Source organism: Ambystoma mexicanum, chromosome 9, assembly GCF_040938575.1.
Source record: "Ambystoma mexicanum isolate Mex_15411 chromosome 9, UKY_AmexF1_1, whole genome shotgun sequence".
NCBI classification, from domain to species: Eukaryota; Metazoa; Chordata; class Amphibia; order Caudata; family Ambystomatidae; genus Ambystoma; species Ambystoma mexicanum.
In genome coordinates this window covers 1004559826-1004572607 of record NC_090931.1, presented here as the reverse complement: position 1 = coordinate 1004572607, position 12782 = coordinate 1004559826, and the positions used below count along the sequence as shown (strand labels likewise).

The window sequence follows — 12782 nt, the reverse complement described above, 5'->3', positions numbered from 1 at the left end:
GGTTGTCAGGTATGGGAGGAGTGCTTCAGTCAGAAGCATCTTGAGTATGGAGGCAGGGGGGGTGTCTGCTACATATGATGTGGCCTTGAGGGATGCAAGAATGGCAGTAAGGTTTTCCACTGTGAGTGCCTTGAAAGTTGTCCAGGAGGGATGTCTAGCGTGCTGTCAGTTGTGCATTGATGCCTATGTGTTGACTTATCATGCTGATTTTGAATAAAGAGTACACATCCAATTTGTTGCATATCAATACCACAATTTCATATATATAAAACAATGTACATTTAATATCTTCAACTAGTTGGGTGTTAAAACATTTGGTGCAAAGTTTGTGCTGATTTCATCAGATTCTTACAAGTGAAGCTAATCACTGTTGTTGCATGTTACATAAACAAATAGACAAATACAATCACCAATAACAATACTCATCACAACAATATAGACATGTGGCTGATCAAGTATGTGTGATATAGGAGCTGTACACAAGAGCTATATTTTTACTTTCTCATTTCTATTTTGGTGAAAAAAAAGTCCTAACCAGATATGCCTTTGGCTACTTGATTTATAAGCAATATGTGCCTTCTTGCATCTGTAGTCCTATTAAAAACAAGAATCCAAAGTTCTGTTAATGGAAAGCATTCACAAAGCCAGAACCTTTGGCTTGCTTATAGGCACTAGTCAGGCACTGAGACTATATCATTGCGTACTGACATTTTCTAGCTGTTGCAGTCTAATCGCTAGTTAGTTCCATTATTGCAGTGCCTGGCAAATGACTATACAAAAATCTTGGTTTTGCCAATGTGTGTTTAGTTGATGCTGGGACTAAAGAAATAACAAAATTACTTTTTAATTGTATTTGCTCTTACTGTTGCTAGTCCCTTACGACTATGAAAAATCATTGTAGATGTGTTTCAGGGTTGCCAGGCATTCTAGCATACCTGTGAGAGCAAACAAATTAGATTGGACTTGTATGTTGTCTGTTGGCTCTGTGTGTTCTTGAAGGATCTGTAGGTTTTAGGGCCTTTGAGATATTCCCAGATGCAGTTCTGCATAGTTTTTAATGATGTTGTTGGCAGTATTTCTCACAGCTTATTTGTTCCCACTAAACATTATGCCCCAGTCCCAGTGACTATTCTTCCGTTGTTGATGGTTGTGCCCATTTGAAAATACAGGCATGCGTTGGCACTAAAGTCAAAATGAAAATAAACCATGGTATGTACTGACAGTAAATAAGCCATTTTCCGGAATGAAGATCAGGCATAAGTGCAAAAGCACTGCTAAGCGAAGTTCTGTTTTTTAAACATTTTTTTTTCAAATGAATACCAACAGCAAATAAAGGCGTTCTGTTTAAGTTTGTTTGTATATATGCTCATTTATATGTGCAGGCATGCATATGACTTCAAATGTTTGTTTCTAACAAGACTGCAGTTGCAAAAACCCATGTGGGTTATAAATCAAGTGGCTGAACGCACAATTGGTGAAGGCATTTTATTACACCAGTAGCTATTGTCAGCAGCAATTAAGCCATTAACTTTCAGAGTGCTGCTTTGGAATAACATGTGAATAACACGTCCATGCCCTTCACAGAACAAATTATGATGCTACTACTTGATAGATCTAGCCCAAAGAGATCCTAGTGGGATGTGGTTTGGGAAGGGAGGGGTAGGTAGTGGGTGGAAATGGCCGTAGGGATCATCCATATGGCCAGGGGCAGTCAATGGGTGTGTATATAACCAAGCAATATGCACACGCTGTGCATCTCTCACCTATCTTCACTTCCAATAACAATAGGGTTGGCTTATAGCAGTGCTTTTAAGTACCACCTACTAGCCAACACGAGAAAAGGAACTCCTGATAGCACTATCAACACACAGCCTGCACACAATAGTTTGGTCCGTGTGTCCCATTGATAACATTTTGTTTTGTTGGTTTGAAAAGATTTTAGGACAAATTAATTTAAAAAAGAGAGTGCTTTGTTTTCTTATTTTGGCATATCATCTGTAGTTTAGGTTTCACCATCCCATGCATTTAAAGCTGTAATTTGCATGTTGTACTAAGATACATATTGGTTGGTTTTGACTCCTTATGGATAATGCAGAATGCACCATCTGTACACAGGAAAAGCCATAACCATTGAGAGGAGATATGATCTATGGTATTTTGGACCCAATATAATGTTGGGGGACCATCCAGTGCAGGCCAAATTCATATCTCTCAGCATAAACAATGAACTGCTTCTTTGCCTTAGTGTTGCATTGCAATGATGCATGTGTGTAGTTATCTTCTCTTTCAATAATGGAAAGAGAAGACTCTACCACTAAAAGGATGTGCACGCAAGTGTTTTCTCCTGCTTCCCCAACCTTAAGATAACATGGCCACTGGAAGAAAGAGGAGTTGGAGAAAGAAAAGCTGCTATGAGGAGTGGGAGATGGGAGGAGAGCAGACAAAGGCAATCCTCAGAAAGATGACCTAAAGCCTTGCTGCACCACCCATTCATCAATGCCTTCCTCCCCTCTCATGCTGTTAATTGCAGCAGGATCCGGGAACGATGCTACACCCTTCTCCCCTGGCTGGCTCCCCTTCACTGCTGCCGTTGCAATGGAGTAAAATGAACCAACATGTACACCGGTAGTTTAGACGACCCTGGCACAGAGCGAGGGTCACAGAATGAGGCAGTGGCCATGCAGCAACACTTGGGCAGCTGATGGCAGTTCTTTTTTGAAGGGAATGAGCCTGGGGAAGTTGTCAGTAATCCATGGCAATGGGGCAAGCTGAGGAGAAGATGATGGCAATAGGGCAAATACCTGTGCACTTAATTACATTGCTTGATGATGAGGAGGTACCAATGTAGTTGTTGCCCGTTCTTGGCAATGCAGCAGTAACTGGGTATTTCATGGCAAACCTAGCGATGGGACAAATATGTATGCAGTCGATCCCTAGCTCTGTCAAGGGAAGCAGCTATTAGGCATTTGATATGAACCCTTTATAACGGGACAAGAACCTCGCCATTTGATCTCAACCCTGGGCAGAGGCGCAAGCACTTGAGCAGTTGATTGCAGTCTTTGGTAATGGGTCAGGTTCCAGGCATTTGATGGCAATCCTTTTCAACGCAATATATGTTTGAATAGATATTGCATATGTATGGCAATTATCACATTCAGAATATTTGATGGCAATCCTTGGCAATTGTGCAAGTATTTGTTCATTTGATAGCACCCATTGCCAGTGGCACAAACCTGGGAATTTGAAGGCAATCCTAATCGTTGGCAATAGGGAAGTATCTTACAATTGTGTCGACTCATTACACTGGGCGTTTGACTAATAAATGCACAATACATAAATTAGCAATGGAGCATGTTTCAGAGCAGTTGATGACAATCTTAGACAAATCATCTACCCAAGTTCAGCCAGGTCGACTTCCTTCCTGCTGCTCTGTCATTCCCCTAGGAAGGGGGCTATATGTGGTAATGAGTTGCCGATCTAAAAGTTATAGCTAATGGCGATTGCAATGCTTGTTTTCAATTTTACATTAACGCTGCACCTTACTTCATGTAAAGATATGCATCATGTTTGTCGTTTTTAAGGTCTACACTGGAGTTTTTTTCAATCTTCGACCAAATCTTTGGTACACCAAATTTAGTCGCATCTGTAACAGGATTTTCCTTTCCACATGAAGTCTCAAATTCCTTTTTTCATGAATATTTTTCAACACCCAATGGTTATTGTGAGCTAGTGTCTTGTTTTCTCACCAGGAGCGTCTGATGCATCGACCAGTTCCTGCAGAGCAGCGTACACGTATACTGCTGAAAACGAAGATGAGCTCAGTTTCAACAAAGGTATTGTAGCTTTACGAGAATATATTGAAATGCATTCCTACTTCAGCAGGGATTTAAACCTTTGCTGAGTAATGTGATTACTAGTAGGTACTAAATTCTAAGATCGTATTAAGGAAATTGAGACACTAAACAGTCATAGTCGATTCAAAGAAGATGTGTTTATGTTTGGGATAATTCTGGACACCCCACTTATACCAAATGACGTCTCTTAATTGCTGGTTAACTTAATAGTCCTACTCTTGCATTCAGTGAACACTTGATACAAATGCAGGTCTGAAGAGAACATGTTCCTAAATGTAACCTTTTCGGGTCACGCAAGGGCCCTAGGGTTTATTTCAAATGTTGCTTGTTGCCATCTAAAGAATGCACCTCTTGTCTTGTGTACTGCAACAAGGTAGATGTATTATTGTGTTTTTTCATCATATGCAGTCCTTTTCAATGCTGCACTTGTACCTTTTTCAATATTGAAAATTTAAAAAAGGGAAGGTGATACCGTTTCCATATTCTTTTTTAAAAAAAAATTGTTAAATACGTTCTTGTTTTCCTCACAGCTAAACATCATTTTTTGGAGAACCTCTAACGAGTGAATTATTTTCCCAGGTGTTATGAATTTGCAGAACTAGTTATAGGTTTTTATAGAATGCTATCTGCCAAGTCAGCAACGAAATATCTGCACATTTAATTCACTATGTGGCAGAATATCTACTTAAAGTGCACCGTTTGTGTGGTGAAAGATGTCCGCATAGCACGGCCAACACAAGTGTGTTGTCATGCATTACAAAGAATGTATTGTGTGCGTCAGGCTTCCCTGTTTCAGTTTTGTTTGTTGCGTGTTGTTTGTTACGCTGCGTGTTAACATTTGATGCCAAGTTGCTCTCTTAAACGCTAGCATTTTATTGCAATGTTTCATTTCCGTGCTAGTTTTATGCTATTTATAAAATGTATGTTATGCCGATTTGTATGTGCTGTGGGTTTGAACTGCAGTATTTTAGAAATAACTATTGAACTTTTTAGTATTTTAAATTCTGTATGTTAAATTCCACTGCATAGCTAAATGATGCCAGATTGCATGAATTTGTTGGTGTGGGGGAGTGTGGGTTAGGGAGTGGTTGAACTTGTATGTGTCTCTGACTCGCTTCGGTGCCTTGTGGTCGCTAAACTACATTTCCTTTGAGTCTGTGGGCCCCGCCCTTGGACGGTGTCATTTTGTCACGTCCTAAGGCCATAACAGACCTGCGTCAGCATTTCGTTTGTTTTGGCCTGTTCTGGCACTCGGTGCATCACGTTGCCAGTCCCAGGGATCTGATCATCCATTTGGGGCTCGTCCACTTGTTCGATGAGCTGTTTGTTGTATATTGATTGAGCGAACGCTTTGCTCTCTATGGCCAAGCTATGTTACTCGAGGGATGGCTATTGGCCTTTAGACAGCACCCTGGGAATATCACACTCAGGTCTTTAAATAAAATTTGTGTTAACAAAATTGAGAATCACTCCCTAGTGAAGACGGCTGGCGTCCCTGATGACTCCCCAGTGACATTCTGCGTTAGTGAATGCCAGATCTAGCGTGGCTCATGGAACTGAGCTCTATGACATGCGTGCCTTAAAATCCTTTTTACTACTGAAACATGGTTTAACATTTCCTCCGAATCCATGTTTCATATGTTAGTACCCCCCAATTTTGTATTCAGTCTATTAATTGTACTACAACGTGAGGGGACATTGCTATTCTCTGCAGATCAGGCTTCAATATCTCACACTGCACTCTCTTTGTTGGGATGGTACTGCCCAAGTGGGTCACTTGAATATTTGACTTTCACCTACGACCTTATTGCAAACTTATACTAGGCTACAGACCCTCAGGCCCTGAGTAAAAGCTCCTGTAGAACCTGGATCTTTTTTGTTCTAATGATGGAATTAGATACCAAACAATTGATAGGAGATTTTAATATATGGTTGGAAGACGTCACCTTATCTGACTCAACCGAACTATGGGAGACAATTAGTAGTCATGATTTTAGGTCTTGACAATATCCCCTACCCATCGATATGGCGATGATCCCATTGTACAGGGCACTGTGTTTTCCTTTCTTAGGTCAGATGCAGTCTCCTGGTCAAACCACTCTGTTAGCCTGTTTTCCATTACCTTAATAAACCACTTAGCAAGACTCTGGTACCTATATGCAAAGTGTGACAGGAAGTGTTTGGCGTTGCTGGTGAGAAGGTCTGCTGCCCGCTGCTCATCGCTAGTTTTTATTCAAGCTGCCGGCTGGAACACAAGTACAAGCCCCTTCCAAAACCAATTCCAATCCTGCACAGTGGCATGATGCGCTTGTGCAAAATGTGACAGGAAGGGTATGTTGTTGGTGAAAAGGTCTGCTGCCCGCTGCTCATCGCTAGTTTTCATTCAATCAGCCAGCTGGAACACGAGTGCAAGCCCCACCCACAACCAATTAAAATCTTGCGTGGGGTGCAAATCGCTCGTGCGAAGTGCGACAGGAAGTGTTTGGTGTTGCTGGTGAGAAAGTCTGCTGCCCGCTGCTCATTGCTAGTTTTAATTCAAGCTGCCGGCTGGAACACAAGTGTAAACCCTACCCACAACCAATTCAAATCCTGTGCAGGGCAAAAAGCACTCACTCGTTGTGTGACAGGAAGTGTTTGGTGGTCGGCGGCTGGCAATGGAAAAGGTAAGGGGGAAGTGTTTGTATACTCAGTTTTATAAAAATAGCAGAGTGATCTCCAAACCCACAGTCCATGATTCGTACTAGCTCACAATGATTTAAAATAGACGTTAAAATAAAGAAATGATCAATATAGGAACTAAGATCACCTCGCCTCCAAGTTGAATAGCACTGACTCGAAAACGGCGGGACCAGCTGGAAATCCCATCCTAAAAGGTATCTCACCCACTTCTGTCCATTCTTAACCATCAGCGGTACCTTTCTATTACACAGATTCTCATTAATAGTGTTTGTTGTATAACACGTGGTGTTGAAATCACCTCCTATTACAATCCCCACTTGATTAGTTCTGACAAATATACCTTCCAGTTGTACATCTAGCTTGTTAACAATTTGATCCCAAGAAATCGATAACCTATTCCAATAAATGCATAGAATTACTATAACCAAATCCTTTGAATTCTGAGGGGTCAGTCATATTGCCAACACACCCGCATCCTCATGTATTAGGACTGGATTAAATTTACATTCATTTCTAACCAGTACTGCTAAACCACCAGAAGGTTGACCCTTTGATCCTTTAGTCACCGGCTGGGTGTAACAGCCATAACCTGCAATATCAAAATGCGTTGTATGCATCGTCTCTTAAAGAAGAAAGACCTCAGGGCGATTATCTGCACCATTCTTACCAAACCAACATAGAAAGTTTGGTAACCCACATGAATTCCATGACATTATAGTAAAGGGTTGCTCGTTACGCTAACGCATCCGGAATTTCCGGTCCACTTGGTACAGGTGTAATACCATTCAGCGCAGCCGCTAGTGCAAGTATTTGCTTGATTGTGTCTGCATTAATATTTAGCTGAGGACTATTTAACATTGCCTACCTATTTGTGTTCTCATTTTCAAGGGGTGTTACCAAGAACTTCTCTGCATCATTTTCGTTCTGGAAATTATAAGGGACAAGACCTATAGTGGCAAAATGTTCTCTCTGTTCCCATACCATCCTCATGATGATTATAGATTGGAAACCGCAAATCATGCGATGATTATAGTTTGTAGCAAGGTGAATCCATTATATATCATCAGAGCGTAGGGTTCGAAGGGGGGGAATCGCTTGGAATGTTTTAAGCATGAATGTTCTATTTAAACTGGTTCTACCATTTATTGCAACATTTCTTTCCCACTCCATAATTATCGGCTTTCCTGAAGCCAGTGTCTCCTCAAAAACGGCATTTCCTTTTCCCAACTCCAAATTACTCTTTGCTTTTGATACTCCTTGCAGTACTTTCTCTTCTATCCCCTTTGGGACAGAATTTCGACCTAGTTTGTTACAGGTCACTTGATTATCTATTTGTCCTGTAGATGAGGGGTCTACCGCCTGCGATTCCTCCTCTTCTTCATCATTACCCCCCCATCTCCACTTCCTCTCCTTGTTCGTCCCTTCCAACCATTGCACTCATCCCGGGCTCACCAATTTGCTCATCAGTTGATCTTATAGGGCTGCTTGGGGGCATACTGTTGAGAGGTTGCTTACATCTCTTAGCAATTGTTTTCTTATTTTTCACCGCATAGAATTGCGATAACGCTGCTTGAACACCTGAGATACCTACACCTAAAGGTGCAATCTGCCCCTTTTTCTGTGGCCAACGATTTAACTCATCAGGCAACTTTACCCCAATTTGCCTGGGTGCCACAGTCAGATGTTTTGTCTTTCGTGTAAATTCTTTTGGTATTTGTAGGCCATTCCCAGCTCCCTCTGAGCAGAGATCCAGATGTGCTTTAGACTCTTCGTCAAGTTGATGTAAGTCAAAACCATTGTTCTCATCCTGTTTTCATACCACTGCTTTCTTAAAATTCTCTGATGTGTCCTTTAACTCAATTTTTATTTTTTTATTGTTGGCATTCTTAGCCTTGTTATTTCTAGCATCTCTTTTTTGTGCTCTAGTAATTATTCTCTTTTCTCTCCGTGTGAGTACCACGATCTGATTTTCAGTCTCCCTTCAGAGGCTGAATCAATCATACTTTCACACATATGTTTCATAGTACCATCAGAAAGATCAATCAAATCTAGTAACACTGTTGGACTATCCCCCTCCCTCACTGGGTCAGGTTTCTGCTTTGGAGATACTAATTTCGCCATTTAATCACTTCTTCCACGAATGATAGATTCCTTAATTGCCTCCATATCAGACTGTATTTTTTGAATGGCAATACCAGCAGCACCTACAGATTTCAAATCAAAATTATTCGATTTGGTACCCGAGCTTTCGTTATTAACCAACGGTACAGCTGCCATTTCAGCAAAAGATGTTATTTCCGCATTTACTATTCTAGCATCTCCAGGGGTTTGTGTCATGTTATCCATCATGGATACAATCTTCTTATGATCAATTACTAATGCAGACACAGCAGCACAGCTGAATAACAACCCTTCCATTTTGTTCATTTTACATAGGAGCTCTGTCATTGTTGTTCGTAACGTCCCCAATTCATAGTGGGTTTGCTCGTGGCCCTTGTCTAACAGGTCAAGAATTCTGGATAATACTGGAAAATCAGCCCCAAATCCAAGAACATCATGTGTAGGAAGATCAATTACATCCTCCGGACTAGAATACTCTAGTCCATCCTCTCTGGGGTGGATCCCTGTCGTTTGTTCAAACAAATTAATCTGTTCTTTGGGATTAGTAAAGGGGTTTTTATGGGCTGGGGGAATGATACTATGTGCGGAGTGCATCTTCTCATAATTTAATTCTCTTTGTCTTTTATTATTGACCATATCAGCATCAATAGAACCATCTGTGAATGAATAAGAACCCTGATTTTGCTGGGCTGGAAGGCTAAACTTAGTACATCTTCTCTTCCGGACGCTCGTTTTGACACTGGGGTCGATGGTCCCAAGGAGAATCTCATCCTCTTCCCTACTTCAGCTTCTATAGCTGGTCCCAGTATTGAGCAATCATTCCATCCACCCATATTGGTTTTAATAATTGTGTTTAAATCCACCTTTTTACTCAACCATTCCTCATTTTCAACATCTGTATAGTTTGTAATATCTGTTATGGTGAGGTCATTTACTTCCTTTACATTGTATTTAGTAGGGGAGGAGTCAAGATTTCTAAGTACCCTTCCATTTTGCTGCTCATCCTTGTTAACAACCAAGGTTCCCTCACCCTCATCATTTGTATTTGTGGACTTAGGTACAGAAACTGGACTGAATTCACTAAATTCCAAATTGACAACGCCATCCTGTGAGGCTGTCTGATTTCCCAGGTCTTCATTTTGAGACATTTCATTAAATATTTCTATATTGGTTTTTGCTGGACTAAGTACCCCTGTGAGTTTTCTGCCACTTCTTAGCCCATTTACCATATTGACAGTCACACACCTAGCGTAGCAAAAGAGTAAAGAAAGTAATAACTTCACAGGTCAGTACTTTAACTTTCTAAGTCAAACGTATCACTAGTCTCACTCAGACTTAGTGAAATCCACCAAGAACCAAATATAACCAAAATAGGACCTCTAAACGTGCTTTCTAAGCAGAAAAAATATGTCATAGCAAAAGACATTTTTCAACAAGGGTATATATCATGAGATTTTTAATATACACGTATGTAGACACAATGCATACTTAGGGGCCAAACAGCCTAACTTGCAATGGCACTTACGATGCACCTCACTAGGTATAGAAAGTGAGGCGTGGACTTTGGTCTGGGAGGTGGGCGGGGCCACAAGGGGAAGCTGCAATAAAAAAGAACAGAGTTAGGTTAGCCACAGGAAAACAATAGCACAGACCCACAAACCGTGGTAAGAACCACTCTTCTCAGTAATACAAAACAATGTCCATGAGAAGTTCAATTAGTTGGTTCCTGTAGTCCTTAATCCCAAGCCGTGTTTCGGTGAAGAGCAAAACACGTCTTCTTCTGGCAGATGACAATTCCACATCAACAGCAGGGGAACGCCGACTCCCACAGCGTGAGTGCAGCCTAACAGCCACTTGCAATGGCACTTACGATGCGCGCCAATGTGTTTCTATTTTGGTTCAATATTGCTCTTTCTCTGCTTTGACAATATTCTTGGTTTGGATGATAGTAATTAGAACCTTTCCTTTCTTGTCCTTTGTCAACGTTGTTATAACCAAATATGATTCTCTGTCATTAGTTTGGTATTCAAAATAAGGATAAATAGCAAGCAGTCGATTACAGAAGTTTCCGGGATTACCTATCAATGGTAAACTCACTGGATTCCTTATACAGATCCGCTCGAACCGGAGCTGCATCGAACTCTGCTTCTTTTGCTGATTTCTGTATGACCAACAGCTTCGGTCATTTTGCAGCCACCGCACTGATTGGGAATGGAGCTCTTCTTGCTCCCAAATTGCTCCGGTGCTCACTGGCCACTGGAACAAGACACACAATCAGGAGAGTCTCTCTCTCCATGGGGAAAGCCTTCGAAACGGCGATACCTTCTGTGCAACCTCTGCACTTTTGATCTGCCAACACGAAGACCCTCTCAGAACCGGCACCCATTTCAGATACAGCGGCAGCTCTGACATCTTCGGTTTTTCACAACTGCTGGTAGAACTGGGGCCTGCAACTTCTTCTGCCTCTGTACTTTGTCATTCTAATGGCCTGCACCAGATGGGGCTTTAAATATTCAAAAGTCCCTCTCAGGTGTGGGTCATTAGAAACTCTAGACTGTGCTTTGCTGTTTTGGACCTCTGAGCTTCTCTTCCTCATCTGAGTACTTGGGGTATTGTGGGACTTGAAGTCCCCAGTGTTTATATTGTAAGTATTGCCTTCAACTTTGTTTAATTCACTCTGCATACTAAATACTCCTCTAGGGAAGGATTCTAGATTGATTAATGATTGGATTTGATTTAAGGAAGAATTACATTCATCAGAAATCAGGATGTTAATTTTCTGATTTCCATGATGATCACTATAGCTTCCATTACCAACATGGTGGGTAGTTTTGGGAAGAGAGACCTTACTTTGACAGCAGGCCATTACATATTCTGGCATCATCGAAAGTTCTATCTTCTGAACACGATAAATACTGTATCTCTCCTAGCCAGGGCCCTCCTAATTCCCTTGGGGCCCTTCTCCTTCCAGGTGATCTTGCTGGCTAATACCAACCACAGGATTAAGATCATGTAGTGGCTGCCTTCCCCTGGCCACTGGGGAAAAGACTTCAAGTAGGGTTTCTGTGAGAATTACGCAGGATTCATCAGAGTCAGCAGTAGTAATTCAATCTTGGAGAAGTTGATCTTCACAGCAAGCACTGGGCATCCATGGCTGTATCAATGAGAGGCAGGCCTTGAGCCTGTAGATGTCTTTGATGAAGAATATCTTGATGTATAGCTTTGAGCCATCTGCCCATTGGTGGATTAGGATGTTGTGTGGAGCAAGTGGTTCCATGTAAAGATTGAAGATCACAGGGGAGGGGACGGATCCTTGTGGGACTTCACAGGAGATGGGTAGAGTTGGTGATCTAGAGGAATCCATTTGTACAAACTGGTGGCGATTAGCAAGGTACAATTTGAACCAGCTGAGGATGATCTCAAATGCTCAAGGAGAACCAGGGGCAAGCATGGCCATTATCAAGGAATTTAAGAGCATTGTCTATCACCTTGATGGTAGCCTTTTCTGTGCGGTATCTGAGTCTAAAGACAGATTGGTAGGACTGAAGGAGGTTGTTGGCTTTGATGTGTTGGAAGAGTTTCATAGCTACTGCTTTCTAAAGGATCTTACCTCGGATGGGAAGATGGTGAGGGGCAGTAGTTGCTGAGGTTGTCAGGGTTCCATATTGGTTTCTTGAGAAGCAGCAGGATTTGTCTGTTCTTGATGGTCATGGGGAAGGTGCCTTGAGTTAGGGGGCTGTTGCTGGTTGTCAGGTATGGGAGGAGTGCTTCAGTCAGAAGCATCTTGAGTATGGAGGCAGGGGGGGTGTCTGCTACATATGATGTGGCCTTGAGGGATGCAAGAATGGCAGTAAGGTTTTCCACTGTGAGTGCCTTGAAAGTTGTCCAGGAGGGATGTCTAGCGTGCTGTCAGTTGTGCATTGATGCCTATGTGTTGACTTATCATGCTGATCTTGAATAAAGAGTACACATCCAATTTGTTGCATATCAATACCACAATTTCATATATATAAAACAATGTACATTTAATATCTTCAACTAGTTGGGTGTTAAAACATTTGGTGTAAAGTTTGTGCTGATTTCATCAGATTCTTACAAGTGAAGCTAATCACTGTTGTTGCATGTTAC

At 41.6% G+C, this 12782-nt stretch overlaps 1 protein-coding gene across 2 annotated transcripts in view; it reads left to right on the top strand.

The window, feature by feature from the left end:
* NOSTRIN (nitric oxide synthase trafficking) overlaps positions 1-12782 on the top strand; it is a 771458-nt gene that overhangs the window by 696771 nt on the left and 61905 nt on the right. For both annotated transcript variants that reach the window (XM_069616258.1, XM_069616257.1), the window contains one exon: positions 3750-3833. In XM_069616258.1, the coding sequence (XP_069472359.1) occupies positions 3750-3833 (84 nt within the window). The remainder of the gene's footprint in view (positions 1-3749; positions 3834-12782) is intronic.